We start from the raw sequence: 27,959 nt of genomic DNA on the forward strand, positions 1-27,959 counted from the left end.
TGGAGGCGTGTGCTGATGATGACGCTGGTGTTCGTGGCGGGCTTCGTCGCGCATGACGTGAGGTCACGGGGGTCGTTCGCCGACTCCACCGCGGCGCTGTATCTGGAGAGGTCAGGGGTCACGGGCGTATCCCGGCAGGCCTGGAGTAAAGTGTCGCACTACGGCCAGCAGAGCGTCAGGTCAGGAAACGCATCGAACGCGTGCTAGACGTGCTGCTGCCGTGTCACGTGACTCAGGTGTGTTTGTGTTTCAGCTGGCTGGCGGAGAACACGCCGTACTATTACTCTCGCGCGGCGGAGGCCACAGGGCCGCTGCTGGAGGACGCACGCGATTGGATGAAGGCGGCGGCGCTCTACGTCGCTCAGAAGAGCTCTGAAGTGTTTCTGTGGCTGCAGGAGAAAGTGCCGCTCGTCATAGAATGGGTCAGAATACAGATGCCACGTCCTTTTACTTTCTAGATGACAAAAATGTAGATTTGTAGTTGTTCATGTAAATACATGTGTTCCTCAGGTCCAAGCGAACACTCCAGACAGTGTGTTTGAGCTGATAGAGTATGTGAAGCAGCTGCTGCTGTACGTCCACCAGCACCTGATCGTCCCGGCGCTGCAGTATCTGAACACAGCGCTGCAACACGCCTGGAGGAGCCTGCAAGAGTCATGCAAGTCAGTCACACACAACACACATCACATCACTGCGCCTCACTGAGCTCCGGCTCGCTCTTCTGTCTCCACACACACTGCTGCTCTAAACTTTATGATCAGTAAGACTTGGAATGTTTTTTTTTTTTTTAAAGCACTATCAAAAATGCAGAACAAAATTAGTAAGAAACCGTAATACTGCTAAATGTTATTACAATAAAAAATTGTTTTTTATTTGAATATACTTTAAAATCTAATTTATTCCTGCGATGCAAAGCTGAATTTTCCTCAGCTGTTGCTCCAGTCTTCAGTGTCACATGATCCTTCAGAAATCATTCTAATATACTGATTTATTATTAGAATTATCAATGTTCTTTCAGGATTCTTTGATGAAAAACAAGTTAAAAAGAAACGGCATTTATTCAAAATATAAATCTTTTGTAACAATGTAATACTTTTTTATCACTTTCTGAATTTAACACATCCTTGCTGAATAAGAGGATTAATTTATTTTAAAAAAAATAAAAGAAAGAAAGAATAAAAATGTTCAGTCCCTAAACTTTTAAACAGTAGTGTTTTTAATAAATGCAGTTCTTTTTAACCTTTCATTGATCAAAGAAACCTGAAAAAAATTATAACCGGTTCCAAAAAATATGAAGCAGCACAACTGTTTCCAACATTGATAATAAATCAGTATATTAGAATGATTTGTGAAGGATCATGTGACACTGAAGACTGCAGTAATGATGATGGATTCAACTTTGGTCACAGGAATAAATTACATTTTAAAATATATTCACATAGAAAACAGTTGTTTTAAATTTAAATAATATTTCACAATTGTTTTTCTGTATTTTTGATTTAAATAAATGTTGCCTGGATGAGCAGAAGAAATGTCTTTAAAAAACATTAAAAATCTTACTGATCCCAAACGTTTAAGCAGAAGTGTCTATAACGTCAGCGCAGGTTGATTTCACTGAAGTGTTGATAACAAACAGGCATTTTCTGCTGCTCCACCTTTAGCTCTTCTGTGTGCAGATAAGCAGTGTTCTGATCAGTGATGTGTTTGTTGTGTCTGTAGCGGCGAGGTGTCGCTCCACTGCTTACAGAATCACCTGAGATCCTTCACCAACAGCACCTGGATTTACCTGCAGGACGCCACGTCTGCCGTCAAGAGTCGAGCTCAGGAGCTGCTGTCTGGAGCGTGATGCCCGTCTCCGACAGACCCTCCTTCACCTCACATTTCCTCCTTTTCCCCCGTTTTGCTTTATTTTGTCAATTTGCATGATTTTATATCTGTTGTACTGACGGTTCGGTCTTTTATGCAGATGTTTTTCATGGTGTTTATTTTCCGAGGCGTGTTCTTTAGCTCTGTGTGGATCACTAATGACTACTGCTGCTGTACTTGAACACTGAACATTAATGTGATTGAGCTGATGGACCATTCACCGTCAGACACAGCCGCATCTTCTGCTTTCGGGCCGCGGACTCCAGAATAACAGGGTTGCTACAGAAACCGCGCTGTTGAAATAGAATATATCATTTGAAGCAGGCGTGTGTCCTGTCAGATGAACTGATTTGTTACTTTGTAAATGATTTATAAATAAATAAACCAATGCTGTTCAGTCCTGCTCACTGTGCCTGGCTTATTTTTATATTTTCATTGTGTAATGGAACCCAAAGCCTTGTGTGTGCGCATTAAAACATTTTAATTCAAATATGAGTCCATAATCCAATCCTTCCTCCAGTGAAAAAGCCATCTGGTCTGAATCAGGAGAGAAATCTGCACAGATCAAGCACAGTTTACAAAACCGCTCTGAACAAATATAGGGCTGGATTTTGGTAAGCGACAATAGGAGATGGACTTTTCCACTGGAGGAAGCGTTATTATGGATTATGGACTTAATGTATTTGAGTTAAAAATGTCTTAACGATGGATGTGTTTGAGCTTTTGTCTTGTCAAGATGTTAACTGATGGACTGAGTGCTGTGGATTATTGTGATGTTTTTATCAGCTGATTGGACTCTCATTCTGACGGCACCCATTCACTGCAGAGGATGAAATGACACATTTCTACAAATGTGGTGAAGAAACAAACTCATCTGCATCTCGGATGGCCTGAGGGTGAGCATATTTTAAGCAAATATAAATATTTGGTCGAACTAAGTTTTGGTAGAATTGTAGTTTTCGTGTAGATTCATACGATGTTATTACAGCGTTATTACTGTGTTATTCCATCCCCTTCGATAGCTCAGTTGGTAGAGCGGAGGACTGTAGAGGTGTATCCACTGATATCCTTAGGTCGCTGGTTCGAATCCGGCTCGAAGGAGGAATTTTTTTTTAAAAACACGTATATATATTCAGTAACTTGTTTAATCTTCTGACTTCGATTCAGTCGAGCAAATAAGCTCAAGGTAACGGTAAGAACACATTCTAGTATAGAGCAAACCAGACCAGATGAACTGGTTTAACTAGTAAACGATTTGAATAGTGATGTCCTTCCTGGACACTTCGCCTGCAGCGTTAACCAGCCTAGTTTTTTAAGTGTTTTACAGTTGCTGACCAACTTTGCCTATTGAAAATATCCCTATTCTGGTCCAAACTGGTCTACGCGGGTTTCGCTTCAGCAGGACTGTAGCCATAAATATTAGTGTAAGTGAAGGTCATTCTGATTTAAAAGCGAATTTAGGTATTTATTTAGTGGAATAGACTGAACTGAACGCGTATTTAATAAACATAATAAATATTAGTGATGGGAGAAACAAACCTTTTCACGGTTTCGAAGCGCTCGAAACACAACACGCTAGAGACGCCTGCTGGTCAAAGTGTGTAAATGCAACTAAAACAAGCATAAAAACAGCTTTTGCAAATGTTTTATTGAAAGTATAATACTTTAAATGCAAATAAAACATCAAATATGAAGTCTATGTATAGTATGTGTGTGTTTTTTATATTAATTTGCAGCGGCAAACCATTGCAATGACTGAAATCACGTGACTTTGGCAGTTTGATACGCGCTTCGAACCACTGTTTCGAAACAAGCGATTCACAAAAGGTCCGAAGCTTCAGTAAGCAGTGCTTCGAAAGCGTCCATCACTAATATACATTTATTGAGCGCTGATAATTATTATACAGTAACTGACACTGTATGGAGGATGATGCCTGGCGCGGGTCTCGCAGGCGGGGGATTAGCTCAGATGGTAGAGCGCTCGCTTAGCATGCGAGAGGTAGCGGGATCGATGCCCGCATCCTCCATAGCTTTTCGGATCTTTTCGCGAATTATAAAGAATTAAATGAGAAGTGAACACTCATGATTCGCAAAACAACTCGCGCTGTATATATATATATATTTTTTTTTTTAAATATGTAACGTTATATCGAACCTTAAGATCGAGTTTTTAAAACATGTCACTAATCAAATTTTAATTCTAATCTAACTAAATTTGATGAGCACACAAATTTAAGATTGTTTTATTATGGTTTACACGCCTTTCCTGTTACTACGTCCTTGGAATCAAACCAACCAATCTCTACGCGCGCAGCTGTCGAGCGAGCTAATCAGCTGTCGCTGCGCTGTGCTCGAGAGCCAATCAGCGGTCAGGTCGCTGTTCCTGTGAGTCGAGTTGCTGATGAGGGTTTGTTTGGGTTTAAAGAGTCGCCTAGTGATCGCTGAGGAGGAAGAAATAAACGCAGGTATTTATTCTCAACACAGCGATGACAAACGCATGCTTGCTTTGATTTGTGTTTAGATTTCGTTGCTGCTCGCGTCTGAGGTGTTTTGTCAGACAACGGTGGTGATTTTGTCATGAAATAGCTGCAGTAAAGCTAGCGAATGCTAACCAAACACTAGCAGCTGCTGCGGATGGCTATTACAGCTACAGCGGAATTCAGAAACTATCGTGTGTTTACGGTCTGGCAGGAGATAAAGAATGATACAGGTTCGTATAATAGGTTTCAATCAGGTAATGTCACCTACGAGAACGTACCATGGTACACTGATGATTTCCGATTGAAAATACCGTGTCATTGTTTGATTACTGTAGTCATACATTAAAGTAGAATCACGGGATGACGATTATCATCGTGTCAAAAACAACGACAATTATGGTGCATAATAATTAAATATATTAAATGGAGTCATTACAATGCATTCGCAGTATCATGGTATTACTATGTTTTTGTACATGGTTGATATTTCTGCAAGATTTAAAGAAAATGCAACTAGAAATGTCTAAATTTAGTTACAGGGAGAAAGATAGATTTTCAGGAAGCAAGAGAAATTTAAAAAGAAAAGCATTTAAGTATGGTTATACTATATATGTATAAATCTTATATAAAAAGTGAAAAATATAGTGTTTATTTAACATTAAAAAATGAGAGTTCTGCAAAATTTGCAATAATTTATTGTCTATTTAAAAATGAGAATAATGCAACATTTTCAATAGCATATATAGCATATATTAATACATTTTTTAAAAATGAAAACAATGACCGAATGTGAAGTAAAATATTGTTTATTTAAAATGTAAAATAAAAAATGAAAATAATGCAAAATGTGCAATAAAATAGTGTTTAAGCTAAAAAAAAATTTTAATTATGCATAATGTGCAATAACATATAGTTTATTTAAAATAAATATTGTAAAGTGTTAATACAATATTGTGTTTATGTAACATTTCAAAAAATACAAATAATGAAAAAATGTGTAATAAAATAGTAGTATGCATTCAATACTTAAAAATAAAAAAATAATGCCATGTGTGCAATGAAATATATAGTGATTTTTATTATTTAAAAAATTGCAAATAATCCAAAATGCGCAGTAAAATAAAGTGTGCATTCTGTAATGTTGCACTGGTGGAGTTTTTGTTTGTGAAATGTGATAAACTCACTAGGTACGTCAAACCTTGTCTGTCATCATTAGTGTGTGTGTGTGTGTGTGTGTGTGTGTGTGTGTGTGTGTGTGTGTGTGTGTGTGTCCTGAAACTGTGCTTGTTTTTCCAGCTAGTGCACGATCATTACAGGATTCATTACAGAAGCAGTTCTGCAGAGGAGACACAGGATCTGCCGTGTGTTTTATGGGCCGTGAGCTGAGCTGATGTTGGGGGTCAGAGGTCACTGACTGATAGTGTGTTTGGTTTGTCATTCAGGTGTGGAGATGAAGAGTCTCAGCGCCGCATGAACGTCCACCAGGCCATGGAGTTCCGCTTCGGGAGCATCGCGTTCAGCTCGCGCTTCGACTCGGGGAATCTGGCCCGCGTGGAGCGAGTGGATCGATCCGAACCCGACGGCGAGAGCGGCAGACCGGCCAACGCTTCAGCCCAGCCGCTGCCCGACTACGAGTTTAACGTCTGGACCAAACCGGACTGCGCCAGCACAGAGTTCGAGAACGGCAACCGGTAGATGATTACATGATCGCAGTGTTCAGATCTTTGTGAAATAGAGTTGTATCATTAAGAGCTTAAGATGCTTTAGAACTGCTTCATGGGCAATTTGACTTTTTTGTTTGGTTATTTTTGGGTTTAATGTTGAATTAAAGATAGAATGTGTGTCCAACAGGTCATGGTTTTACTTCAGTGTTCGTGGGACGTTGCCGGGCAAACTGCTGAAGATCAACATGATGAACATGAACAAACAGAGCAAGCTTTACTCGCAGGGCATGGCGCCGTTCGTCCGCTCGCTGCCCGTCAGAACGCGCTGGGAGAGAGTCCGCGACAGACCCGTCTTTGAGGTGCAGACACACCGCTGGAGAAAAACACTTCAAACAATCCTGTTTGTTTCCTGAAATAATCCAACTATAAATAACTCCTGTGTGTGTTTCTGCAGATGTCAGACAGTCAGTTTATCTTGTCGTTTGTTCATCGTCTGCTGGACGTGCGCGGCGTCACCACTTATTTCTCCTTCTGTTATCCGTTCTCGTACACGGAGTGTCAGGACATGATGCTGCAGCTGGACCACAGGTTCCTGAGTGCCGCACACACGCCGGGGCCCTGCAGGTACACAACCATCAGACACCTGCTGCAGCCTCACAGCTCACTTACGGAAGAAACAAGAGAACAGTCCAAATATTTTGAGAATAAAGCCGAAATGCTACAAAATTAAAGTCAAAATATTTGTAGAATTTTAAATCATAGAGTTAAAACTGATTTAGATTTTGAAAGCTGAGACTTTGTTATATCTCCTGGTGATCCCAATCTGGGCCATTTGCGTTCACAATAGGCTGGAATATACTCTCAAAATATTAGAACTTTAGTCTTGTAATTGCCACTAATTAATTTAGACTTTATTTTTGAAACATTTCGACTTTATTCTTGAAACATTCCGACTTTATTCCTGAAACATTCCGACTTTATTTCTGAAACATTCCGACTTTATTTTTGAAACATTTCGACTTTATTCTTGAAACATTCCGACTTTATTTCTGAAACATTCCGAAACATTCCCACTTTTTTCCCGAAACATTCCGACTTTATTTCTGAAACATTCCGACTTTATTTCTGAAACATTCTGACTTTATTTCTGAAACATTCTGACTTTATTTCTGAAACATTCCGACTTTATTTCTGAAACATTCCGACTTTATTTCTGAAACATTCTGACTTTATTCTTGAAACATTCCGACTTTATTCTTGAAACATTCCGACTTTATTTCTGAAACATTCCGACTTTATTTCTGAAACATTCTGACTTTATTTCTGAAACATTCTGACTTTATTCTTGAAACATTCCGACTTTATTTCTGAAATATTCCGACTTTATTTCTGAAACATTCTGACTTTATTTCTGAAACATTCTGACTTTATTCTTGAAACATTCCGACTTTATTTCTGAAACATTCCGACTTTATTTCTGAAACATTCTGACTTTATTTCTGAAACATTCTGACTTTATTCTTGAAACATTCCGACTTTATTTCTGAAACATTCTGACTTTATTTCTGAAACATTCCGACTTTATTTCTGAAACATTCCGACTTTATTTCTGAAACATTCTGACTTTATTCTTGAAACATTCCGACTTTATTTCTGAAACATTCTGACTTTATTCTTGAAACATTCCGACTTTATTCTTGAAACATTTCGACTTTATTTCTGAAACATTCTGACTTTATTTCTGAAACATTCTGACTTTATTCTTGAAACATTCCGACTTTATTTCTGAAACATTCCGACTTTATTCTTGAAACATTCCGACTTTATTCTTGAAACATTCCGACTTTATTCTTGAAACATTCTGACTTTATTCTTGAAACATTCCGACTTTATTTCTGAAACATTCCGACTTTATTCTTGAAACATTCCGACTTTATTTTTGAAACATTTCGACTTTATTTCTGAAACATTCCGACTTTATTTCTGAAACATTCTGACTTTATTTCTGAAACATTCTGACTTTATTCTTGAAACATTCCGACTTTATTTCTGAAACATTCTGACTTTATTTCTGAAACATTCCGACTTTATTTCTGAAACATTCCGACTTTATTTCTGAAACATTCTGACTTTATTCTTGAAACATTCCGACTTTATTTCTGAAACATTCTGACTTTATTCTTGAAACATTCCGACTTTATTTCTGAAACATTCCGACTTTATTTCTGAAACATTCTGACTTTATTTCTGAAACATTCTGACTTTATTCTTGAAACATTCCGACTTTATTTCTGAAACATTCCGACTTTATTCTTGAAACATTCCGACTTTATTCTTGAAACATTCCGACTTTATTCTTGAAACATTCTGACTTTATTCTTGAAACATTCCGACTTTATTTCTGAAACATTCCGACTTTATTCTTGAAACATTCCGACTTTATTTTTGAAACATTTCGACTTTATTTCTGAAACATTCTGACTTTATTTCTGAAACATTCTGACTTTATTTCTGAAACATTCTGACTTTATTTTTGAAACATTTCGACTTTATTCTTGAAACATTCCGACTTTATTCTTGAAACATTCCGACTTTATTTCTGAAACATTCCGACTTTATTTTTGAAACATTTCGACTTTATTTCTGAAACATTCCGACTTTATTTTTGAAACATTTCGACTTTATTTCTGAAACATTCTGACTTTATTTCTGAAACATTCCGACTTTTTTTCTGAAACATTCTGACTTTATTTTTGAAACATTCCGACTTTATTTCTGAAACATTCTGACTTTATTTCTGAAACATTCTGACTTTATTTTTGAAACATTTCGACTTTATTCTTGAAACATTCCGACTTTATTTCTGAAACATTCTGACTTTATTTTTGAAACATTTCGACTTTATTCTTGAAACATTCCGACTTTATTTCTGAAACATTCCGACTTTATTTCTGAAACATTCTGACTTTATTTTTGAAACATTCCGACTTTATTTCTGAAACATTCTGACTTTATTTCTGAAACATTCTGACTTTATTTTTGAAACATTTCGACTTTATTTCTGAAACATTCTGACTTTATTCTTGAAACATTCCGACTTTATTTCTGAAACATTCCGACTTTATTTCTGAAACATTCTGACTTTATTCTTGAAACATTCCGACTTTATTTCTGAAACATTCCGACTTTATTTCTGAAACATTCTGACTTTATTCTTGAAACATTCCGACTTTATTCTTGAAACATTCCGACTTTATTTCTGAAACATTCCGACTTTATTTCTGAAACATTCTGACTTTATTTCTGAAACATTCTGACTTTATTCTTGAAACATTCCGACTTTATTTCTGAAATATTCCGACTTTATTTCTGAAACATTCTGACTTTATTTCTGAAACATTCTGACTTTATTCTTGAAACATTCCGACTTTATTTCTGAAACATTCCGACTTTATTTCTGAAACATTCTGACTTTATTTCTGAAACATTCTGACTTTATTCTTGAAACATTCCGACTTTATTTCTGAAACATTCCGACTTTATTTCTGAAACATTCCGACTTTATTTCTGAAACATTCTGACTTTATTTCTGAAACATTCTGACTTTATTTCTGAAACATTCTGACTTTATTTTTGAAACATTTCGACTTTATTCTTGAAACATTCCGACTTTATTTCTGAAACATTCTGACTTTATTTTTGAAACATTTCGACTTTATTCTTGAAACATTCCGACTTTATTTCTGAAACATTCCGAAACATTCCCACTTTTTTCCCGAAACATTCCGACTTTATTTCTGAAACATTCCGACTTTATTCTTGAATCATTCCGACTTTATTTCTGAATCATTCCGACTTTATTTCTGAAACATTTCGACTTTATTCTTGAAACATTCCGACTTTATTTCTGAAACATTCCGACTTTATTTCTGAAACATTCTGACTTTATTTCTGAAACATTCCGACTTTATTTCTGAAACATTCCGACTTTATTTCTGAAACATTCCGACTTTATTCTTGAATCATTCCGACTTTATTTCTGAAACATTCCGAATTTATTCTTGAATCATTCCGACTTTATTCTTGAATCATTCCGACTTTATTTCTGAAACATTCCGACTTTATTTCTGAAACATTCTGACTTTATTTCTGAAACATTCTGACTTTATTTCTGAAACATTCTGACTTTATTTTTGAAACATTTCGACTTTATTCTTGAAACATTCCGACTTTATTTCTGAAACATTCCGACTTTATTTCTGAAACATTCTGACTTTATTTCTGAAACATTCTGACTTTATTTCTGAAACATTCCGACTTTATTTTTGAAACATTTCGACTTTATTTCTGAAACATTCTGACTTTATTTCTGAAACATTCTGACTTTATTTCTGAAACATTCTGACTTTATTTTTGAAACATTTCGACTTTATTCTTGAAACATTCCGACTTTATTCTTGAAACATTCCGACTTTATTCTTGAAACATTCCGACTTTATTTCTGAAACATTCTGACTTTATTTCTGAAACATTCTGACTTTATTTCTGAAACATTCTGACTTTATTTTTGAAACATTTCGACTTTATTCTTGAAACATTCCGACTTTATTTCTGAAACATTCTGACTTTATTTTTGAAACATTTCGACTTTATTCTTGAAACATTCCGACTTTATTTCTGAAACATTCCGACTTTATTTCTGAAACATTCCGAAACATTCCCACTTTTTTCCCGAAACATTCCGACTTTATTTCTGAAACATTCCGACTTTATTCTTGAATCATTCCGACTTTATTTCTGAATCATTCCGACTTTATTTCTGAAACATTTCGACTTTATTCTTGAAACATTCCGACTTTATTTCTGAAACATTCCGACTTTATTTCTGAAACATTCTGACTTTATTTCTGAAACATTTCGACTTTATTCTTGAAACATTCCGACTTTATTTCTGAAACATTCCGACTTTATTTCTGAAACATTCCGACTTTATTCTTGAATCATTCCGACTTTATTTCTGAAACATTCCGAATTTATTCTTGAATCATTCCGACTTTATTCTTGAATCATTCCGACTTTATTTCTGAAACATTCCGACTTTATTTCTGAAACATTCCGACTTTATTCTTGAATCATTCCGACTTTATTTCTGAAACATTCCGAATTTATTCTTGAATCATTCCGACTTTATTCTTGAATCATTCCGACTTTATTTCTGAAACATTCCGACTTTATTTCTGAAACATTCCGACTTTATTTCTGAAACATTCTGACTTTATTTCTGAAACATTTCGACTTTATTCTTGAAACATTCCGACTTTATTTCTGAAACATTCCGACTTTATTTCTGAAACATTCCGACTTTATTCTTGAATCATTCCGACTTTATTTCTGAAACATTCCGACTTTATTCTTGAAACATTCCGACTTTATTTCTGAAACATTCCGACTTTATTTCTGAAACATTCTGACTTTATTTCTGAAACATTTCGACTTTATTCTTGAAACATTCCGACTTTATTTCTGAAACATTCCGACTTTATTTCTGAAACATTCCGACTTTATTCTTGAATCATTCCGACTTTATTTCTGAAACATTCCGAATTTATTCTTGAATCATTCCGACTTTATTCTTGAATCATTCCGACTTTATTTCTGAAACATTCCGACTTTATTTCTGAAACATTCCGACTTTATTCTTGAATCATTCCGACTTTATTTCTGAAACATTCCGAATTTATTCTTGAATCATTCCGACTTTATTCTTGAATCATTCCGACTTTATTTCTGAAACATTCCGACTTTATTTCTGAAACATTCCGACTTTATTCTTGAAACATTCCGACTTTATTCTTGAAACATTCTGACTTTATTTCTGAAACATTCCGACTTTATTTCTGAAACATTCCGACTTTATTCTTGAATCATTCCGACTTTATTCTTGAATCATTCCGACTTTATTTCTGAAACATTCCGACTTTATTTCTGAAACATTCCGACTTTATTCTTGAAACATTTCGACTTTATTCTTGAAACATTCTGACTTTATTTCTGAAACATTCCGACTTTATTTCTGAAACATTCCGACTTTATTCTTGAAACATTGCGACTTTATTCTCGTAATCTTACATTTAGCCACTAAAAGCGCAAAATATTTAAATAATCAATATATAATTTATTGCAAAGTTAGTTGTTTCCCCGCTTTTTATGCATAATATATTTTAAACACATGAATGTGTCTTCCTTTTGAATTGCTCTTCTTCCTGTAAGGTCCTCCTGTAATCAAACATTGCAGCTTGTAGTTGTATTTTCTGCTGATGTGTTTGTCCGTGTGTAGTCCGCTGGAGAGTATCTACTATCACCGTGAGCTGCTGTGTCACTCTCTGGACGGCCATCGGGTGGATCTGATCACGGTTTCGTCGTGTCACGGTTTGCTGGAGGAGAGGGAGCCGCGGCTGGAGCGTCTGTTCCCGGACCTCAGCACGCCTCGACCGCACTGCTTCACCGGCAAACGGGTATCAGACGGTTATTACACTATCACCTCAGTAACCCATAGCCTGTTTCAGAGCACACACGTGATTGTGTTGAGTGTGTTTTCTCTGCTGTGTTCAGGTGTTTTTTCTGAGCAGTCGTGTTCATCCCGGTGAGACGCCGTCTAGTTTTGTTTTTAACGGTTTCCTGAACTTCATCTTGAGTCAGGACGACCCACGCGCTCAGACGCTCCGCAGGATGTTCGTTTTCAAACTCATTCCCATGCTAAACCCCGACGGGGTCGTCAGGGGTCACTACAGGTCAGAGGTCATCTGGGGCTCGATCTTGTTTTCAGTTAACATTATTTAACATTAACATTATTTAACAATAATAATATTTTTTTTTCTTCAGTTGTCATCTCCATTTTAACTTTATTTTTCAAACCATATAAAAGACATTTATTAATTGTTAAACAATTAAATTAAATTAATTTATTTTACATTTTATTTATTTTAAATGCTATAAAATTATAAAATGAACATTATGAAAGTTATTGTTTCAAATGTAAGTGAGTTATTTGAAGTGTGTGTGTTTGTAGGACGGACTCACGTGGTGTGAATCTGAACAGACAGTATGTGAACCCCAGTCCCGATCTGCACCCGTCCATCTACGGCGCCAAATCTCTGCTGCTCTACCACCACACACACAATCGCCTCGGCAACAGCACGCCCTCCGCCCTAAAAACCTCCAACCAATCAAACACCACTCCTCCTGTGACCACACCCACTGAACAGGAGCACTGTCTCAAGCTGCGCAACGGGGCGGAGCGAGGGGAGGGGCCGACCCTTGACCTCTCCGAGATCCCCATGCAGCTGGAGGAGAGCTGGGAGAAGGGCGGAGTCGAGAGGGAGGCGGGGCCCTGTGATGAGAACGAATCCACACCGAGCAGAGTCGAAGCAGTGGGTGTGACGAACCCCGCCCCCTCTGAGCAGATCCCGCCCCAGGAGAGTGGAGTGGCCTATTATGTAGACCTGCACGGACACGCCTCCAAACGAGGATGCTTCATGTACGGCAACAACCTGCCGGATGAGAGTCAGCAGGTGTGTGTGTGTGTGTGTGTGTGTGTGTGTGTGTGTGTGTGTGTGTGTGTGTTGTTATTTCATCCTTTTGCAGATTTGGCATTTTTATTTTTATTTTTTTTAGCCTTATAAAAAATAATTTATCAAGGGGTGAACATTATATAAATATTTAACCAGTTATTTAAATTGTAAATCAGTTATTTGCTATTTCAAATGTTTAAAATTGAGTCAGTTTTTTAAAAATGTTTCAGATTTTATCAGTTATTTTAAATGTTTCAGTTTAATTCAGTTATTATAAATGTTTCTGATGTAATCATTGTTTTAACTCTTTCAAATGAATTCACTTTTTTTAATGTTTCAGTTTTTATCTTTTTTTATGTTTCAAATTTATTCAGTTATGTTAAATGTTTCAGATTTAATCTTTATTTTAAATGTTTTAAATTTGTTCCGTTTTTTTCAATGTTTCACATTTAATTGTTGTTTTAAATGTGACACGTTTAATCAGTTATTTAAATTTTAAATGTTTTTTTATTCAATTATTTTGAATGTTTCAAATTTAATCATTGTTCTAAACATTATATAATAAATCAGGTTTTTTTTTTTATATTATGCATTTAATCCATCATTTAAATTTTTTGTTTTACAGGTGGAGAACATGTTGTATCCAAAGCTGATCTCTCTAAACTGCGCTCATTTTGATTTCCTGGGCTGTAATTTCTCCGAGAAGAACATGTACGCTCGTGACAAACGTGACGGCCAGTCGAAGGAGGGCAGCGGGCGTGTGGCCATTCACAAAGCCATCGGCCTGACCCACAGGTACTGACCCACAATCAGAAGCAGGCCAGTATTAAACCGCTGTGACGTGTGTGTGAACGATCGTGTGTGTTCTCTGTGTTTAGCTACACGCTGGAGTGCAACTACAACACGGGCCGCTCGGTCAACAGCATCCCGCCCGCCTGTCACGATAACGGACGAGCCACGCCCCCTCCGCCGCCCACCTTCCCGCCCAAATACACGCCGGAGGTGTTCGAGCAGGTGGGGCGCGCGGTGGCCGTGGCGGCGCTGGACATGGGCGAGTGTAACCCGTGGCCGAGGCTGGTTCTGTCTGAACACAGCAGTCTGGTGAACCTGCGCGCCTCCATCCTCAAACACGTAAGGAACAGCAAGGGCCTCGTGTCCAACAACCGCCGAAACGCTGCTAACGCCAACACCAAATCCAGCAGCTCGCCAAAACCAGCGTAAGAGACCCTTCCTGCAAGATCATTTGAAATGTTGTATGTTTAAAGGGATAGTTCACCCAAAAATGAAAATGTGATGTTTATCTGCTTACCCCCAGAGCATCCAAGATGTAGGTGACTTTGTTTCCTCAGCAGAACACAAATGAAGATTTTTAACTCAAACCGCTGCAGTCTGTCAGTCATATAATGGCAGTGGATGGACACCAGACCTTTAAAAGTAAACAAAAACATGCACAGACAAATCCAAATCACACCCTGCGGCTCGTGACGATACTCTGATGTCCTAAGACACGAAACAGTAGTATACACAAACACCGTAAGGGGAAATCAGTGAAAAGTCCCGGATGAGTTTGCACAAGCAATCGTTATCTTTTAGCTTTAAATGGGTTTGAACAATCAGGAGAAGTGCAAGTAATTACCATTTTGAATAGCCGCTATACCCACAATCTCTGTGCACTGTGGAAACAATGAGTGTCGTATATATGCAACAGATCGCTTCCGGTGTTTGCGTATTCTACTCCAGAGCGCTACACGAGTCACGAACCGGATGATGAGCTCCTGCTCAGGACAGATGGACGTGGCTGTGTATCAAAGGTAAAAAATGATATAAATACTGTTCAGTTTCTCACAAAAACCGATGGTTTCGTGTCTTAGGACATCAATGTATCATCACGAGCCGCAGGGTGTGATTTGGATTTGTCTGTGCATGTTTTTGTTTACTTTTCCACTGCCATTATATGACTGACAGACTGCAGCGGTTTGAGTTAAAAATCTTCATTTGTGTTCTGCTGAAGAAACAAAGTCAGCTACATCTTGGATTCTCTGGGGGTAAGCAGATAAACATCACATTTTCATTTTTGGGTGAACTATCCTTTTAAATGATTACTCCACTTCCAAAATAACAGTTTCCTGATCATTTACTCTCTCCCTTGTCATTCAAGATGTTCACGTCTGTCTTTCTTCAGTCGCAAAGAAAGGTTTTTTGAGGAAAACATTCTTGGATTTTTCTCCATATAGTGGACTTCAGTGCAGCTTCAAAGGATCCCAGCCGAAGAAGAAGGGTCTTATCTAGCAAAATGATTGGTTATTTTCTAAAAAATGTTTAACAATTTATTTACTTTTTAAAAACTCCCGTCTCATTTTCTCGATTTTGAAGTTGGAGCAGAAAATGAGACACACCCTAACAGTCTTGAACTGGAGTTAGAGCTAGACAAGAGCAGCATTTATGTGGTTCAAAATGTATAAATATTAAATTCTTTAGACTAGGGTTGCACGGTATACCGGTATTACAGTAGTATCGCGATACTAAAGCTTACAAATACCCGCGGTGCCATTGCATTTTTGAAACGGTAGTATCGTCCATACGGTATAGGACCATAGGATATGTTGTATGCAGGGCAGGAACACTGTTTAAAACGTTCATGCACGCCAGCAGAAACATTACAAGTTGACTGTCAAAATGTCTTTCTGCTGTGCTTTGTGTACTACAGGCTGTGTCTACGCTTTATGTGGTATTCGTACTACGGAGCCCCTTACGTCACCTGTAGAAGAAAAATAATTAATCCGTGGGGACGGTTTTGCAATTCGTTCCCTCAGTTTATAAACCGTACTCACGAATTCTTAAACTGTTCCCTCGGTTTAACAATTCGTGCCCACGGATTAACAAACCGTACCCACGAATTTCCAATCCGTGCGCTCAGATTTTGTAAACCGTACCCTCGGATTTTGAATCCGTACCGACAAATTCATAATCCGTGCGCACGCTTTAGCAATCCGTTCCCACGGGTTTTAAACTGTACTCACGGATTTGTGGCCCCGATCAGTAGAAACAGTATAAGCTGTTTACGTCATAATACTTAAAATAGTAATTATTATTTTAATTTATAGGCTAAATAAATGAGTGCACAAATGTGTTTGTTCATTCTTAACATGCAGACTCATTTTGGTGATTTTATGATAGCTTAATCTTTTCACTCAGAGTTAGATGCATGCTTCACTGTTAATGTAATTATTAAATATGAAATATATTAGGCTACATTACTTTTTACATTCTCCTCTCCAAAACTCGTTTTTTTTTTTTTAATTCAGGTAATTTTATATTTTGAAAAATATTATATAAAACAAAGCCGTTTGAACAGCGCTCTTCACTTATTATTTTATTTTGGTACCATGACCGCACTTACAAAACAGGCTTCTTTTTATCGTTTATTTTACATTAATAACCAATAGGTTAAAACACATGATGTTTTGGCAGCTAATCTATTGGTGATTAATATAAAATAAAGCTAAAAACTCTGTTTTGTCAGTTGCATAGTCTCATATAGCCTACTGAGAAATAAAGTTTAATAAATGCAAAACAATGCATCCAGCATATAAACAGGTGTCCTGGTTGAATTTGGGGGCGGGGCCACAAATCCGTGAGAGCAGTTTACAAACTGTGGGAATGGATTACGAAAGCGTGCGCACGGATTATGAATTTGTGGGTACGGATTCAAAATCCGAGGGTACGGTTTACAAAATCTGAGCGCACGGTTTGTTAATCCGTGGGCACGAATTGTTAAACTGAGGGAACAGTTTAAGAATTCGTGAGAACGGTTTATAAACTGAGGGAACGAATTGCAAAACCGTCCCCACGGATTAATTATTTTTCTTCTACAGGTGACGTAAGGGGCTCCGTAGTATTCAGTGTTTCCCGGCGCTTCAGTTCAGTTTGAAATGAGAATGTGCACGCGCACGTCGTTGTTCACGCTGCAGTTTATCAGAAGAGAGGGTCTGATTCAGACCGTCTGATGTTATTTACAAAGTGGCAGCTCAAGAATCAATTATTCAACATCAAAATATTTTACTAGAAAGAATTTTCGTATTTTTATTCATTTGCCTACTTTTAGAACAGGTGTAATAATTCGTTTCTGGAAGCATCTTTGCGATCACGAATGCAATTCCATTCATGAACATAGTGGTTTTGCACTTAGTTCTTATCAATCATTATGTATTTTTTAACATTATAAATGAATACGTTTTAATATACAAGCTGCTAACTTGGAAATTTTAAGATATGGCAGCAAAAATGCTCGTGACAGTTCAGCAATATGACACGAGCGAGATGTTTTGGTTTCGTTTCTGTGTTCGAATCCGCGTTGGTTTGGGCGAATCACTGATTCACTGAGCCATTCATTAAAACGACTCATTTGATTCACTCCGGAATGATTCAGCTGTTTTGAAAGAATCGGTTGAACGACTCAGTGATTCAATCATCAACACTGATGCCATCTGCTGGCGGTTTGAAGTTTCCCGTCATGTTCCATTCTTTTCCAACATATTTCTATATTCAGAGTTTTGTATTTAAAACATTAATCTTATAACATTATTTATGCAATTATAAGTACAATCTAAATGTCATGAGTCTTGTTTACATGATTTCATGGATAACAATAGCCAGTCATTCATTCACATTAATGAAGTATTCAGAGAAAAATCTTGCCTGTTTTGATTTACATCTTTGTATTTATGAATTTTTTATTCATTTTGTAGAGTTGAATTTTAAATGAACAGAATAGTGCATGGTGTCATGATACTTCAGCTGGTATAGTATCGTAAGTCATTTTTATGGTATCGTGACAACCCTACTTTAGACCGATCATTTCACTACATAAGACTGTTGTTCCTCGCTGGGATCGTTTAAAGCCTTCTGAAACTGCATTTTTAACCTTCAGTCTGTTGAAGTCCGCTATATGGAGAAAAATCCTGGAATGTTTTTTTCTCAAAACAGCTTAATTTCTTTGTGACTGAAGAAAGACAGACATGAATATCTTGGTGACATGGGGGTGAGTAACTTATCAAGAAATGTTTGTGGAGAAATTACATGTGGAGTAATTTTTTTTAATCAACTATTTTAAATGTTTTACAGACGATCAATTTAACTGTTATTAATTGAATCGGATATTTTTGAAGCTTTTCAATTGAATCATTATTTTAAATGTTTCAAATCTAGTAAGTCATTTTAAATCTTTCAAATTGTATCTGCTATTTTAAATGTTACACATTTTCTCAGTTATTTTCAAGGTTTTAAATTGAATCTGTTATTTCAAATGTTTCAATGTTTCAAATTCAACCAGTTATTTCAACTGTTTTCAGTGTAATCACTTCAATTTCTAGACCTTTAACCAGTTTAAAATTAAATCAGTTATTTTACTTTTTTTTTTTTTTTTTTTTTTTTTTTTTTTTACATCAAATCAGTTATTTTAAATGTTTGTTATTTTTTTTATGTTTTTTTTTTTACATTTAAATGTTATGCATTTGTTTATAAAATGGTTATTTTCTTTTTTCTGGAATTGAAATGTGATTATTCATTCATTTTAATTAGTTGTGAGCTCTTTCTCTCAGTGGAACACTAATAATGTTTTTTTTTTTTTGTTCAGTTTTCTTTATATCCCTTTGCAAATCTGTGATTTTCACCACATTTTTCCAGCCATATGAACCGCATGTGTTAATGCACTGCTTTATTCTGCTGTGTTGTGTGTTTTCTCAGGAGTCTGAGCACATCTGCCTCAGAAAACTCCCTGAACCGGACGCGCAGTAACGCTAATGTTCACGGCGGCCGGCAGACATCCCCTCAGCTCAAGAGTTCTCCCAGCTTCACCTTTGGCTGCAGCGCACCCGGCCCCGCCACACAGCGGCCCTCACACCGGAGCCTGGGGCCCGTCAGAGGTAAGTCAGTCAATTACCTGTTTTTATTTGTTCATTTTGTGGCAGGAACAAGCTTCTATATGCATTGTTTCACTGTTGGTTTGGATGTACAGTGCCTTGCAAAAGTATTCATACCTCATAATTTTTTTTCACATTTTGTTTTTTTGCAGCATTATGTTAAACTGCTTTAAATTAGTTTTTCCCCACATCAGTTTACACTCCATACACCATAATAATGACAAAGCAAAAACCAGATTTGCCAATGTTACAGATGTATTAAAAATCAAACACTGAAGTAAGTAGATTGCATAAGTATTCATCCCCTTAACTCAGTCCATAGTTGAAGCAGCTTTACAGCCTCAAGTGTTTTTGGGTCTGATGTGAGCATCTTTGCACATCTGCATTTGGCAATTATCTGCCATTCTTTGCCTCACCTTTTCACCTCTCCATCTCTGTCAGCTTGGACATTTTCTAGAGTCCTAGTTGTTCCAATCGTCTTCCATTATGGAGAATGCTTCTGTCAACCTTCAATGCAGCAGATTTGTTTCTGAACCCTTCTCTAGATCATCGCCTTAACGCAAGTCTGTCACTGAGCTCTACAGGCAGTTATCTTGGTTTTTGCTCTGATCTGCATTTTCAGCTGTTAGACCTTTTCTGAGAGGTGTGTGTCTTTCTAAATCAGACTCATTCAAATGAATTTGCCACAGTTTAACTCCACTCCAAGTGTAGGAACATCTAGAAGCAATATGAATGCTCCTGAGATACATTTCGATTGTTCCAGAAAAGGGTATGAATACTTATGCAACGGGATCTTTTCAGTTTTTTATTTTTAATTAATTTGCACAAATGTTAAAAACCTATTTTTTGCTTTGCCATTATGGAGTAGGGAGTGTAGACTGATGTGGGAGAAAAAGTAATTTAAAGTAGTTCAACATAAGGCAGCAACATAACAAAATGTGAAAAAAATGAAGAGGTATGAATAATTTCGCAAGGCACTGTAGTTGACCTTCTGTTCTGGTGGTTGTGTGTTTTGTAGAGTGTAAAGCGCAGGAGAAGCGGCGTCCGCATCATCAGCACCAGCGGCTCTCTCTGCGCCAGCAGCCGGCCCCTACACGACCCCCTCTCTCGCCGTCCTCCTCCTCCTCTTCCTCCTCCCCGTCCTCCTCGTCCTCGGGGGCCCCGGGCCCCTGCTCCATCAGTATGGCAGGTCTGTACTCGCTCCAGCCGCCCAGCCTGGCTCAGATCCTGCCCTCCCTGCAGGCCATGCCCCGCCCCAGCCTGCTCTCCAAACTGCCCCCCCTGCAGGCCTACCTCAGCGACAGCAGGACGGCCCCGGGGCCCACACCGCAGTGACGGGGCCCTCACTGCCTCTGTGTGTGTGTGTGTGTGTGTGTGTGTGTGTGTGTGTGTGTGTGTGGATTGAACATTTTTTATTCTTTTTATTTTTTTAAGTTGGATTTTACATCCCATGTAGCACCTGAAAAGATTTTTTGAGATGTTGATTAAAAAAAGAGAGGATTTATTTATTCTGAATAATTTAGTAATATTGAGGCCTTAGATTCTACGTTCATTGAATATATCTGAGCTCAAACTGAGTCAATCTCATGAAAATACAGCATATTTCAACTCAAAAGTTTTACTGTAGCATAATCCACTAGTTTTTGCATGCATTTTTTTTAATGTTTGTGCATTATTTTCATGACAGTTACTAATAAATGGTTTTTATTTTGCATAAATAAAATGAAACCTGATTTTTTTTCCCCCTGAGATTTTATTTTTAAATTTGTTGTTAAGCACATGTAAATCTTAAGCTTTCATTATTAAAAATAGTTTAATTTGTGCATAATCCACTCATTTTGTGGGAGAGAATTAAACCTGAGATTTTCTTTCTGAGATGTTTTTTTTTTTCACATTAATTGACATTTAAACACATTTAAGTCTAATTGATTGATGATTGCCATGAAAATGTCACCAAATGTCATGCTTTTGGGTTGAAATATGATCATGTTTTTGAGAAAGCTGAAGTCAGACATTAGTAAGAATCTGCTGACACTAACACATCTAATACTGATGTGACGTCACCTTCCAGTTTCCCTGAAGCTGATGAAAGGTGACATCTGTATATGATCACGCCGCACTTTTATTGTTTCCTGTGTAAAGAGGAGTAGTGTGTGTGTGTGTGTGTGTGTGTGTGTTTTCTACTGTGTCTCCCAGTCTGATGTGTGATTTGATTGGTTTGCTGTGATCTTCATCTGAAGGCCTTTATTCTGACTCTGTCTCTGTACTGCCTTCTGCCGAATCTGTCGTGCTCACTGTATGCGCGTCAGTCTCACTCAAATATGAGTCTACATCATATTTCACATCAATTAGATTTTGCTTAAATAAAATATTTATTCTTTTTATTTTAGGTCCATTGAAGATTTTTGATATTATTTTCATGAAAGTAAAGCACGTTTTCCCCTCAAAACCTTTTTTTTAATGCAAAATAATGATGAAAAAATAATTTAAAAGGTTATTGTGACTTTTTATCTCACAATTCTGACTTTCTCAGAATTGTGAAATATAAACACACAGTTGCGAGTTATAAACTCATAATTGCAAGAATAAAAGTCAGAATTGTCTGATATGAACTCGCTATTTTTAGTTATTAGGTCAGAATTGTGAGAAATAAAGTCAGTGTTGCATGATATAAATGTGATATAAAGAAATGCAATAAAAGTCAGAATTATGAGATAAAAAGTTGCAGTTGCGAGTTATAAAGTGAGAACTGCGATTTTATATCTTGCTATTCTAAGAAATAAAGTCACGTGAAATAAACTTGCAATTTTGAGAAATAACTCAAAAAAAGAAAAAAGAGAAAAATTTTTTTTTTTTTTCAGCTGCAAAAATGGGCTTCCATATATATATATGGTATTCAATATGATATTATTTGTCACGCTAAATTTTAGATGTTGAATTTGCAGATGTAAAATTTTATTTTGCTTTCTTATTTTAATATAATTCCTGATTTTTTTCTTTTTATGATTGGGGTGAAATATGACATTTCTCTGTGAGATTGACGTGTGTGTGTGTGTGTGTGTGTGTGTGTGTGTGTGTGTGTGTGTGTGTGTGTGTGTGTGTGTGTGTGTGTGTGTGTGTGTGTGTGTGTGGCGTTGCGGATATAGTGTGATATATCAGTGACGAGTGAAACGCAGCTGTTTTTTGCACACAAAGCTGCTTGAAATCCCAGAAATCCTTCCACAAATGTTGAATCTACAGACGTAAAGCACATCAGTGAAAACTCGCCGCCAGACCGATGTTCATCCTAGAGCTGTAACCAGTATAACGTATAGCAAACGCTGTGTGTGTAAATATAGTGAGATCAGACGCTGTGTTTGTGTACGTAACTTCCTGTTCTCTCCGCATCTCTTCTCTATTTGAGTGTTCATTCATCCTGAATCTGTAATCTGGTGGTTCTCTTGTCCCGTCTGTCTCTGAATGTATAACGGCAGCCAATCACACGTGTCTCCTGTAAACCACATGATGCTGTGCTCATTAATAAATGTGTCTTGATTAACACGATAGAAGCGTCCCAGCTGACTTTTCTCTAATAAACATCCTGTTTGAACAGCTTCTGTGACCTTTGACCTTTCTTTTCGATCTTGCGCTGTCATCACATCCTGTCCGTCTGCAAGCAGATATATACATTTACGTATCAACAAACCAGCTCCCTCCACTGTTGCCGTGGTTACCACAGAACCTGTTTGTAATTGGCTGTCTGTCTGTCTGTCTTGTTGCCTAGGCAACAGCTGCCCTGAGTTGCGCCCCGCCAGACAGATCAAAGAGATTCAAATGCGGGGTGGGCGGGGCAAGTCTGCCAGAGGCCCCGCCCACTCTCACTCCCCCCAGCAGAGGACGGCGCTGCTGTCGCAGGTAGAGCATCAGCTCAGAAACACATTTACAGACGCCTTACGGATCTAAACAGCATTGAGTTTGTTTTTCTAGGAGCCGCTGCGGGAATCTCTGGACATCCTGACGTCTATCGAGTGCAGCAGGTGAGGGTCAGCATTTGAGACGCAGGTACAGGTGAAGCACAGAGACACAGTTGTGAGTCTGTAAGTCTGCTTTCAGATGTGAGCTGCAGCCTCGGCCCAGCCGTATCCCGGTGAGGAGAGACCTTGAGTCCAGCGTCCTTCCTCCTGCCGAATCTGAGACGCCCACCATGAGAGTCTGGAAACTCATCAAACCCGGCATCAAGAAACACCTGGCGGGTCAGAGTCGCTCGTTTAACCCTAGACAGTAGCCCGCCTCTTGTTTTAAACACACATTTCAAGACTAAACTGCATTATATGTTTGGATCACTTCAATCTCAGTTTACTAACACATATTATTGGAGATATAGTTTATGTCAGTATCTGTTCTAAAGATCTCATTGATTAAATTACAAGCATCAGATTTTCCTCTTAGAAATATCAGCATCTGCAGCAAATTCCTATTTTTGAGTCTGAATACAAATGAGCAATTTTTTCCTCCATATTCCCACTGTATCTGACCAGTGTTGCGGAAAGTTACTTTTAAAAGTAATGCGTTACAATATTGCGTTACTCCCTAATTATGTTACTTAGTTACTTTTTTATGGAAAGTAATGCGATACATTACTTTTGCGATACTTTTGCATTACTTTTTAAAATTGGGCAGGGCTTGCTGGATTGTTTTTAATATAAAAAGTTAGATTTTTAGCAAATGTAAAAGCCCTTTCACACCAAAAAGTGAAATAAATAAGCCTTAAGGAAAAGTAAATTCACGTCTATAGAGTAGACTGTAGGAGAAGGAAGTTCAACACTCACTGCAAAAAATGCTTTTCTTACTTAGATTTTTTTCTTGTTTCCAGCCAAAATATCTAAAAAAAAAATTTTTTTTTCAGAAAAAAAACAAGTGAAAATTAAGTGAGTTCAAATTTTGTTTTTTCTGAAAACAAAACAATAATTTTTTTACTTGTCTAGAAAATCCTTCTTGATTTTTAGAATTTTTAGATATTTTGGCTGGAAAAAAAGGAGAAAAGACAAAAAATCTAAGTAAGAAAAGCATTTTTTTGCAGTGTGGGCTTAAACGCATAAAGGAAGAAAAAAAAGTAACTCAGATATTTTCTTGTAAATGAAAAAGTAATGTTACTTTACTAGTTACTTGAAAAAAATCTGATTACGTAACGTGCATTACTTGTAATGCGTTACCCCCAACACTGTATCAGACTATATGAGCCATAAAAGACTGATGGATGATACAAATATGATACAAACATATGCAGATTATCTTTTAAGCCTGGGACACACCAACCCGACGCCACCTTACTAGCGCCGTCGAAAGCTGACCGTCTTGTCGCCTCTAGTCGGCTGCGTCTGCGGGCGTCTGGGCAATTAAACTGAGCTCTTTATATTTTGTATAAAGGTTTGCATAAATGTGACCCTGGAGCACAAAACCAGTCTTCAGTAGCACGGCTATATTTGTAGCAATAGCCAACAATACATTATATGGGTCAAAATTGTGCCAAAAATCATTAGGATATTAAGTAAAGATCATGTTCCATGAAGATATTTTGTAAATTTCCTATCATAAATGTATTAAAACTTCATTTTTGATTAGTAATATGCATTGTCAAGAACTTCATTTGGACAACTTTAAAGGTGATTTTCTCAATATTTGGATTTTTTGCACCCTCCGATTGCAGATTTTTAAATATTGTCCTATCTTAACAAACCATACATCAATGGAAAGCTTATTTATTCAGAAGTGATGTATAAATCATCAATATACAATTAAAAAAAAATGACCCTTATGACTGGTTCTGTGGTCCAGGGTCATGGTTCCATTTCTGAAAATGAGATCTTTCATATGTGAGGCATTAATCTGCTGTTCTGTTGACAGATTTCGCAGCTTGTGGTTTTGATTATTCACATTCTCTTCTGTTGTTTTCAGATGGATCTTCTCTGCGTCTGGCCACTAAAGCTCTGCTGAAGAGCTCGTCCTGTAGCTATCAGAGCTCTGGAGACAAACACACACACAGGTAACACTGCAGCCTGTTCTTGCCTTCTACTGCTGAAACACGTGAGCAAGCTTTTCCTGAGAGACACATCCTGTGTGCATGAACTGCAGCAGATGTATGTGATATTTGCATGTGCTCTAATACTTAAACATCTTCATCTCAACAGATCTCTGCAGACCTGAGGAACTACAGATCTGCTCATCTACACACAAACACTCGTGTTAGAGGAACACTTCAGCCAGAAATGAACATCAGCTGAACATCTGCTCACCCTCAGGCCATCCAGGATTAGGATGAGTTGGTTCATCAGATTTGTATAAATGTGTCATTCCATCACAGTGAATGGGTGCCGTCAGAATGAGAGTCCAAACAGCTGATCAAATTTTTTTTTAAACTAAAATCTGAGTCTGTAATCTATAGTAGCACTTCCTCTAGGCCAAAAAAAGCTAGCTGGTCTGAATCAGGAGAAAAATCTGCACAGAAGCATCGTTTACAAGCCAAAACAGCTCTAAACAAATATGTGGCTGGATTTTGGTGTGATTTTCACTGGAGGAAGTGTTATTATGGACTCAGTGTATTTTAGTGACATATGTCTTGATGGATTTGTTTGAGCTTTTGTCTTCTCCAGATGTGAACTGATGGACTGGAGAGTGCTGTGATGTTTTTATCAGCTGTTTGGTCTCTCATTCTGACGGCACCCATTCACTGCACAGGGTGGAATGACACATTTCTACAAATTTGATGATGAAACTAACTCATCCTATCTCAGATGGCCTGAGGGTGAGCAGTAATGTTAATTTTTGTGAGTGAAATGAAGTGCTTAAATCGTCAGTGGTTTCCAGTGTTCAGCAGTGCTGCGTCTGGTTTCATTGTCCCTAAAGGAACACTCCAGTTTTTTTGGAAATAGGCTCATTCTCCAACTCCCCGAGTTAATAAGTTGATTTTTACCGTTTTGAAATCCATTCAGCCGTTCTCCTGTTCTGGCAATATCACTTTTAGCATAGCTTAGCATAGATCATTGAATCCTATGAGACCAATAGCATCACGTTCAAAAATGACCAACGAGTTTCCATATTTGTCCTATTTAAAACTGGACTCTTCTGTAGTTATATCGTGTACTAAGACCGGCAGAAAATGTAAAGCTGTGATTTTCTAGGCCGATAAGATTAGCAACTACACTCCCATTCCGGTGTAATAATCAAGTTAGTTTGCTGCTGTAATATGGACACAGCAGGAGCAGTAATATCACGCAGCACCTGAAATTAGTTCTCAGCTGGGTAACTTCCAACGAGGAACTCTCCCTGATCATGCAGTTGGTCACGTTGAGCTGCGATGTGCTGCATGGTATTACTGCTCCTGCTTCAGTCATATTACAGCAGCAAACTTCCTTGACTATTACGCCGGAATGGGAGTGTAGTTCCTAATCTTATCGGCCTAGAAAATCACAGCTTTACATTTCCACCGGTCTTAGTACACAATATAACTACAGAAGAGTCCAGTTTTAAATAGGACAAATACAGAAACTCGTTGGTCATTTTTGAACACAATGCTATTGGTCTAATAGGATTCAATGATCTATGCTAAGCTATGCTAAAAGTGATATCGCCAGAACAGGAGAACGGCTGAATGGATTTCAAAACGGTAAAACTCAACTTATTAACTCGAGGAGAGTTGGAGAATGAGCCTGTTTCCAAAAAAAGGTGGAGCGTTCCTTAAGTTACAGACACGACAGGAGCAGGAGAACAGGTTATCAAATCCATCATTACTCACATCTCCACTAAACCACACTACAGCAGCTCCACTAATGAACGTGGTGTTTTACAGAAACCCTTTTAAATCTGTGACTCGAGTAGAGTTTATTTTGTAATTTAAAGTGATGTAAAGTTGTTTATTTTAATCAGGATTGCGGTGCTTCTTACAGACTGAACTGTTCATGGTGAATTAAATGCTGTTTCTCTGTGAACGCTGTGCATTCAAACAGCAATAATTATGTATTTGTGAAAGAAACACTTGTGATTAAAAAGTACGCAAAGCCTCTCACACTTTGACAATTTATTCACATCATTTTCATACAAAATGCAAATGTACAGGCTGCTGGATCCTCTGATTCTCCATCATGGATGTGGTCTTTCTCATCCTGGAAGAGAAACATGCGTGATCATCTAATGAGTTGTGATTTAATGGTAATGGTGTAGGAGTGTCCGCTCACCTCTCGTGTCTCCTGGGCTCACTCCAGTTTCTTGGGGTTGTTGACGGCCACATAGTGATAGAGAACCACCAGCAGGAAGAGCGAAACGCCCAGCATGTTGGCGAATATGGCCAGCTGCACGTCTGTCACCATCTCACTGCAAAACCACACACATCAGCTCTACTGTGGTAACACCATAGTACTGTACACAACCATCAATACCACCGTATTACCACATGGTGTCTATAAAAGCATGGAGATTTCATGC

At 37.6% G+C, this 27,959-nt stretch overlaps 3 protein-coding genes and 2 non-coding genes across 6 annotated transcripts in view; 4 read left to right on the forward strand and 1 right to left on the reverse strand.

The window, feature by feature from the left end:
* The window catches only part of LOC141333395 (transmembrane protein 214-A-like), an 11,948-nt gene extending 9,685 nt beyond the window's left edge, over positions 1 to 2,263 (forward strand). For both annotated transcript variants that reach the window (XM_073838378.1, XM_073838377.1), the window contains exons 13-16: positions 1 to 179; positions 254 to 422; positions 511 to 662; positions 1,720 to 2,263. The exon at positions 1 to 179 is cut by the window's left edge and continues 36 nt beyond it. In XM_073838378.1, the coding sequence (XP_073694479.1) occupies positions 1 to 179; positions 254 to 422; positions 511 to 662; positions 1,720 to 1,846 (627 nt within the window). In that variant the 3' untranslated portion in view covers positions 1,847 to 2,263. The remainder of the gene's footprint in view (positions 180 to 253; positions 423 to 510; positions 663 to 1,719) is intronic.
* A 615-nt stretch (positions 2,264 to 2,878) lies between these two features.
* On the forward strand, positions 2,879 to 2,967 carry trnay-gua (transfer RNA tyrosine (anticodon GUA)). Its single transcript is given in 2 exon segments — positions 2,879 to 2,915; positions 2,932 to 2,967. It is a non-coding gene; the product is annotated as a tRNA-Tyr (tRNA).
* Positions 2,968 to 3,820: 853 nt separating this feature from the next.
* trnaa-agc (transfer RNA alanine (anticodon AGC)) lies at positions 3,821 to 3,893 on the forward strand. The gene has a single exon. It is a non-coding gene; the product is annotated as a tRNA-Ala (tRNA).
* Positions 3,894 to 4,241: 348 nt separating this feature from the next.
* LOC141333397 (cytosolic carboxypeptidase-like protein 5) lies at positions 4,242 to 27,543 on the forward strand. The gene is made up of 16 exons (XM_073838380.1): positions 4,242 to 4,331; positions 5,789 to 6,037; positions 6,198 to 6,369; positions 6,465 to 6,634; positions 12,348 to 12,525; positions 12,623 to 12,801; positions 13,080 to 13,581; positions 14,207 to 14,376; positions 14,460 to 14,798; positions 19,327 to 19,505; positions 20,521 to 20,691; positions 23,266 to 23,396; positions 23,469 to 23,518; positions 23,595 to 23,734; positions 25,437 to 25,524; positions 25,670 to 27,543. Exons 2-16 carry the CDS (start codon positions 5,817 to 5,819, stop codon positions 25,683 to 25,685), a joined length of 2,706 nt encoding a protein of 901 aa, XP_073694481.1. The 5' UTR covers positions 4,242 to 4,331; positions 5,789 to 5,816; the 3' UTR covers positions 25,686 to 27,543.
* On the reverse strand, positions 27,543 to 27,845 carry LOC141333398 (dolichyl-diphosphooligosaccharide--protein glycosyltransferase subunit 4). Its single transcript, XM_073838381.1, has 2 exons — positions 27,713 to 27,845; positions 27,543 to 27,640 (listed from the first exon to the last, which is right to left on the reverse strand). The coding sequence occupies exon 1, from the start codon at positions 27,842 to 27,844 to the stop codon at positions 27,731 to 27,733; it is 114 nt and encodes a 37-aa protein (XP_073694482.1). The 5' UTR covers position 27,845; the 3' UTR covers positions 27,543 to 27,640; positions 27,713 to 27,730.
* Between the last annotated feature and the right edge of the window lie 114 nt (positions 27,846 to 27,959).

The sequence above is a fragment of the Garra rufa genome, chromosome 4 (genome assembly GCF_049309525.1).
Source record: "Garra rufa chromosome 4, GarRuf1.0, whole genome shotgun sequence".
Taxonomy (NCBI): Eukaryota; Metazoa; Chordata; class Actinopteri; order Cypriniformes; family Cyprinidae; genus Garra; species Garra rufa.

What these genes read in the sequence shown, in the direction of transcription:
- LOC141333397 (XM_073838380.1), top strand. Translation starts at nt 5,817, where the DNA reads ATGAACGTCCACCAGGCCATGGAGTTCCGCTTCGGGAGCATCGCGTTC. An exon ending in CACACGCCGGGGCCCTGCAG is followed by an intron (nt 6,635 to 12,347) that starts GTACACAACCAT and finishes GTCCGTGTGTAG; the next exon opens with TCCGCTGGAGAGTATCTACT. An exon ending in CTGCTCCATCAGTATGGCAG is followed by an intron (nt 20,692 to 23,265) that starts GTCTGTACTCGC and finishes CTTGTTGCCTAG; the next exon opens with GCAACAGCTGCCCTGAGTTG.
- LOC141333398 (XM_073838381.1), bottom strand. Translation starts at nt 27,844, where the DNA reads ATGGTGACAGACGTGCAGCTGGCCATATTCGCCAACATGCTGGGCGTT.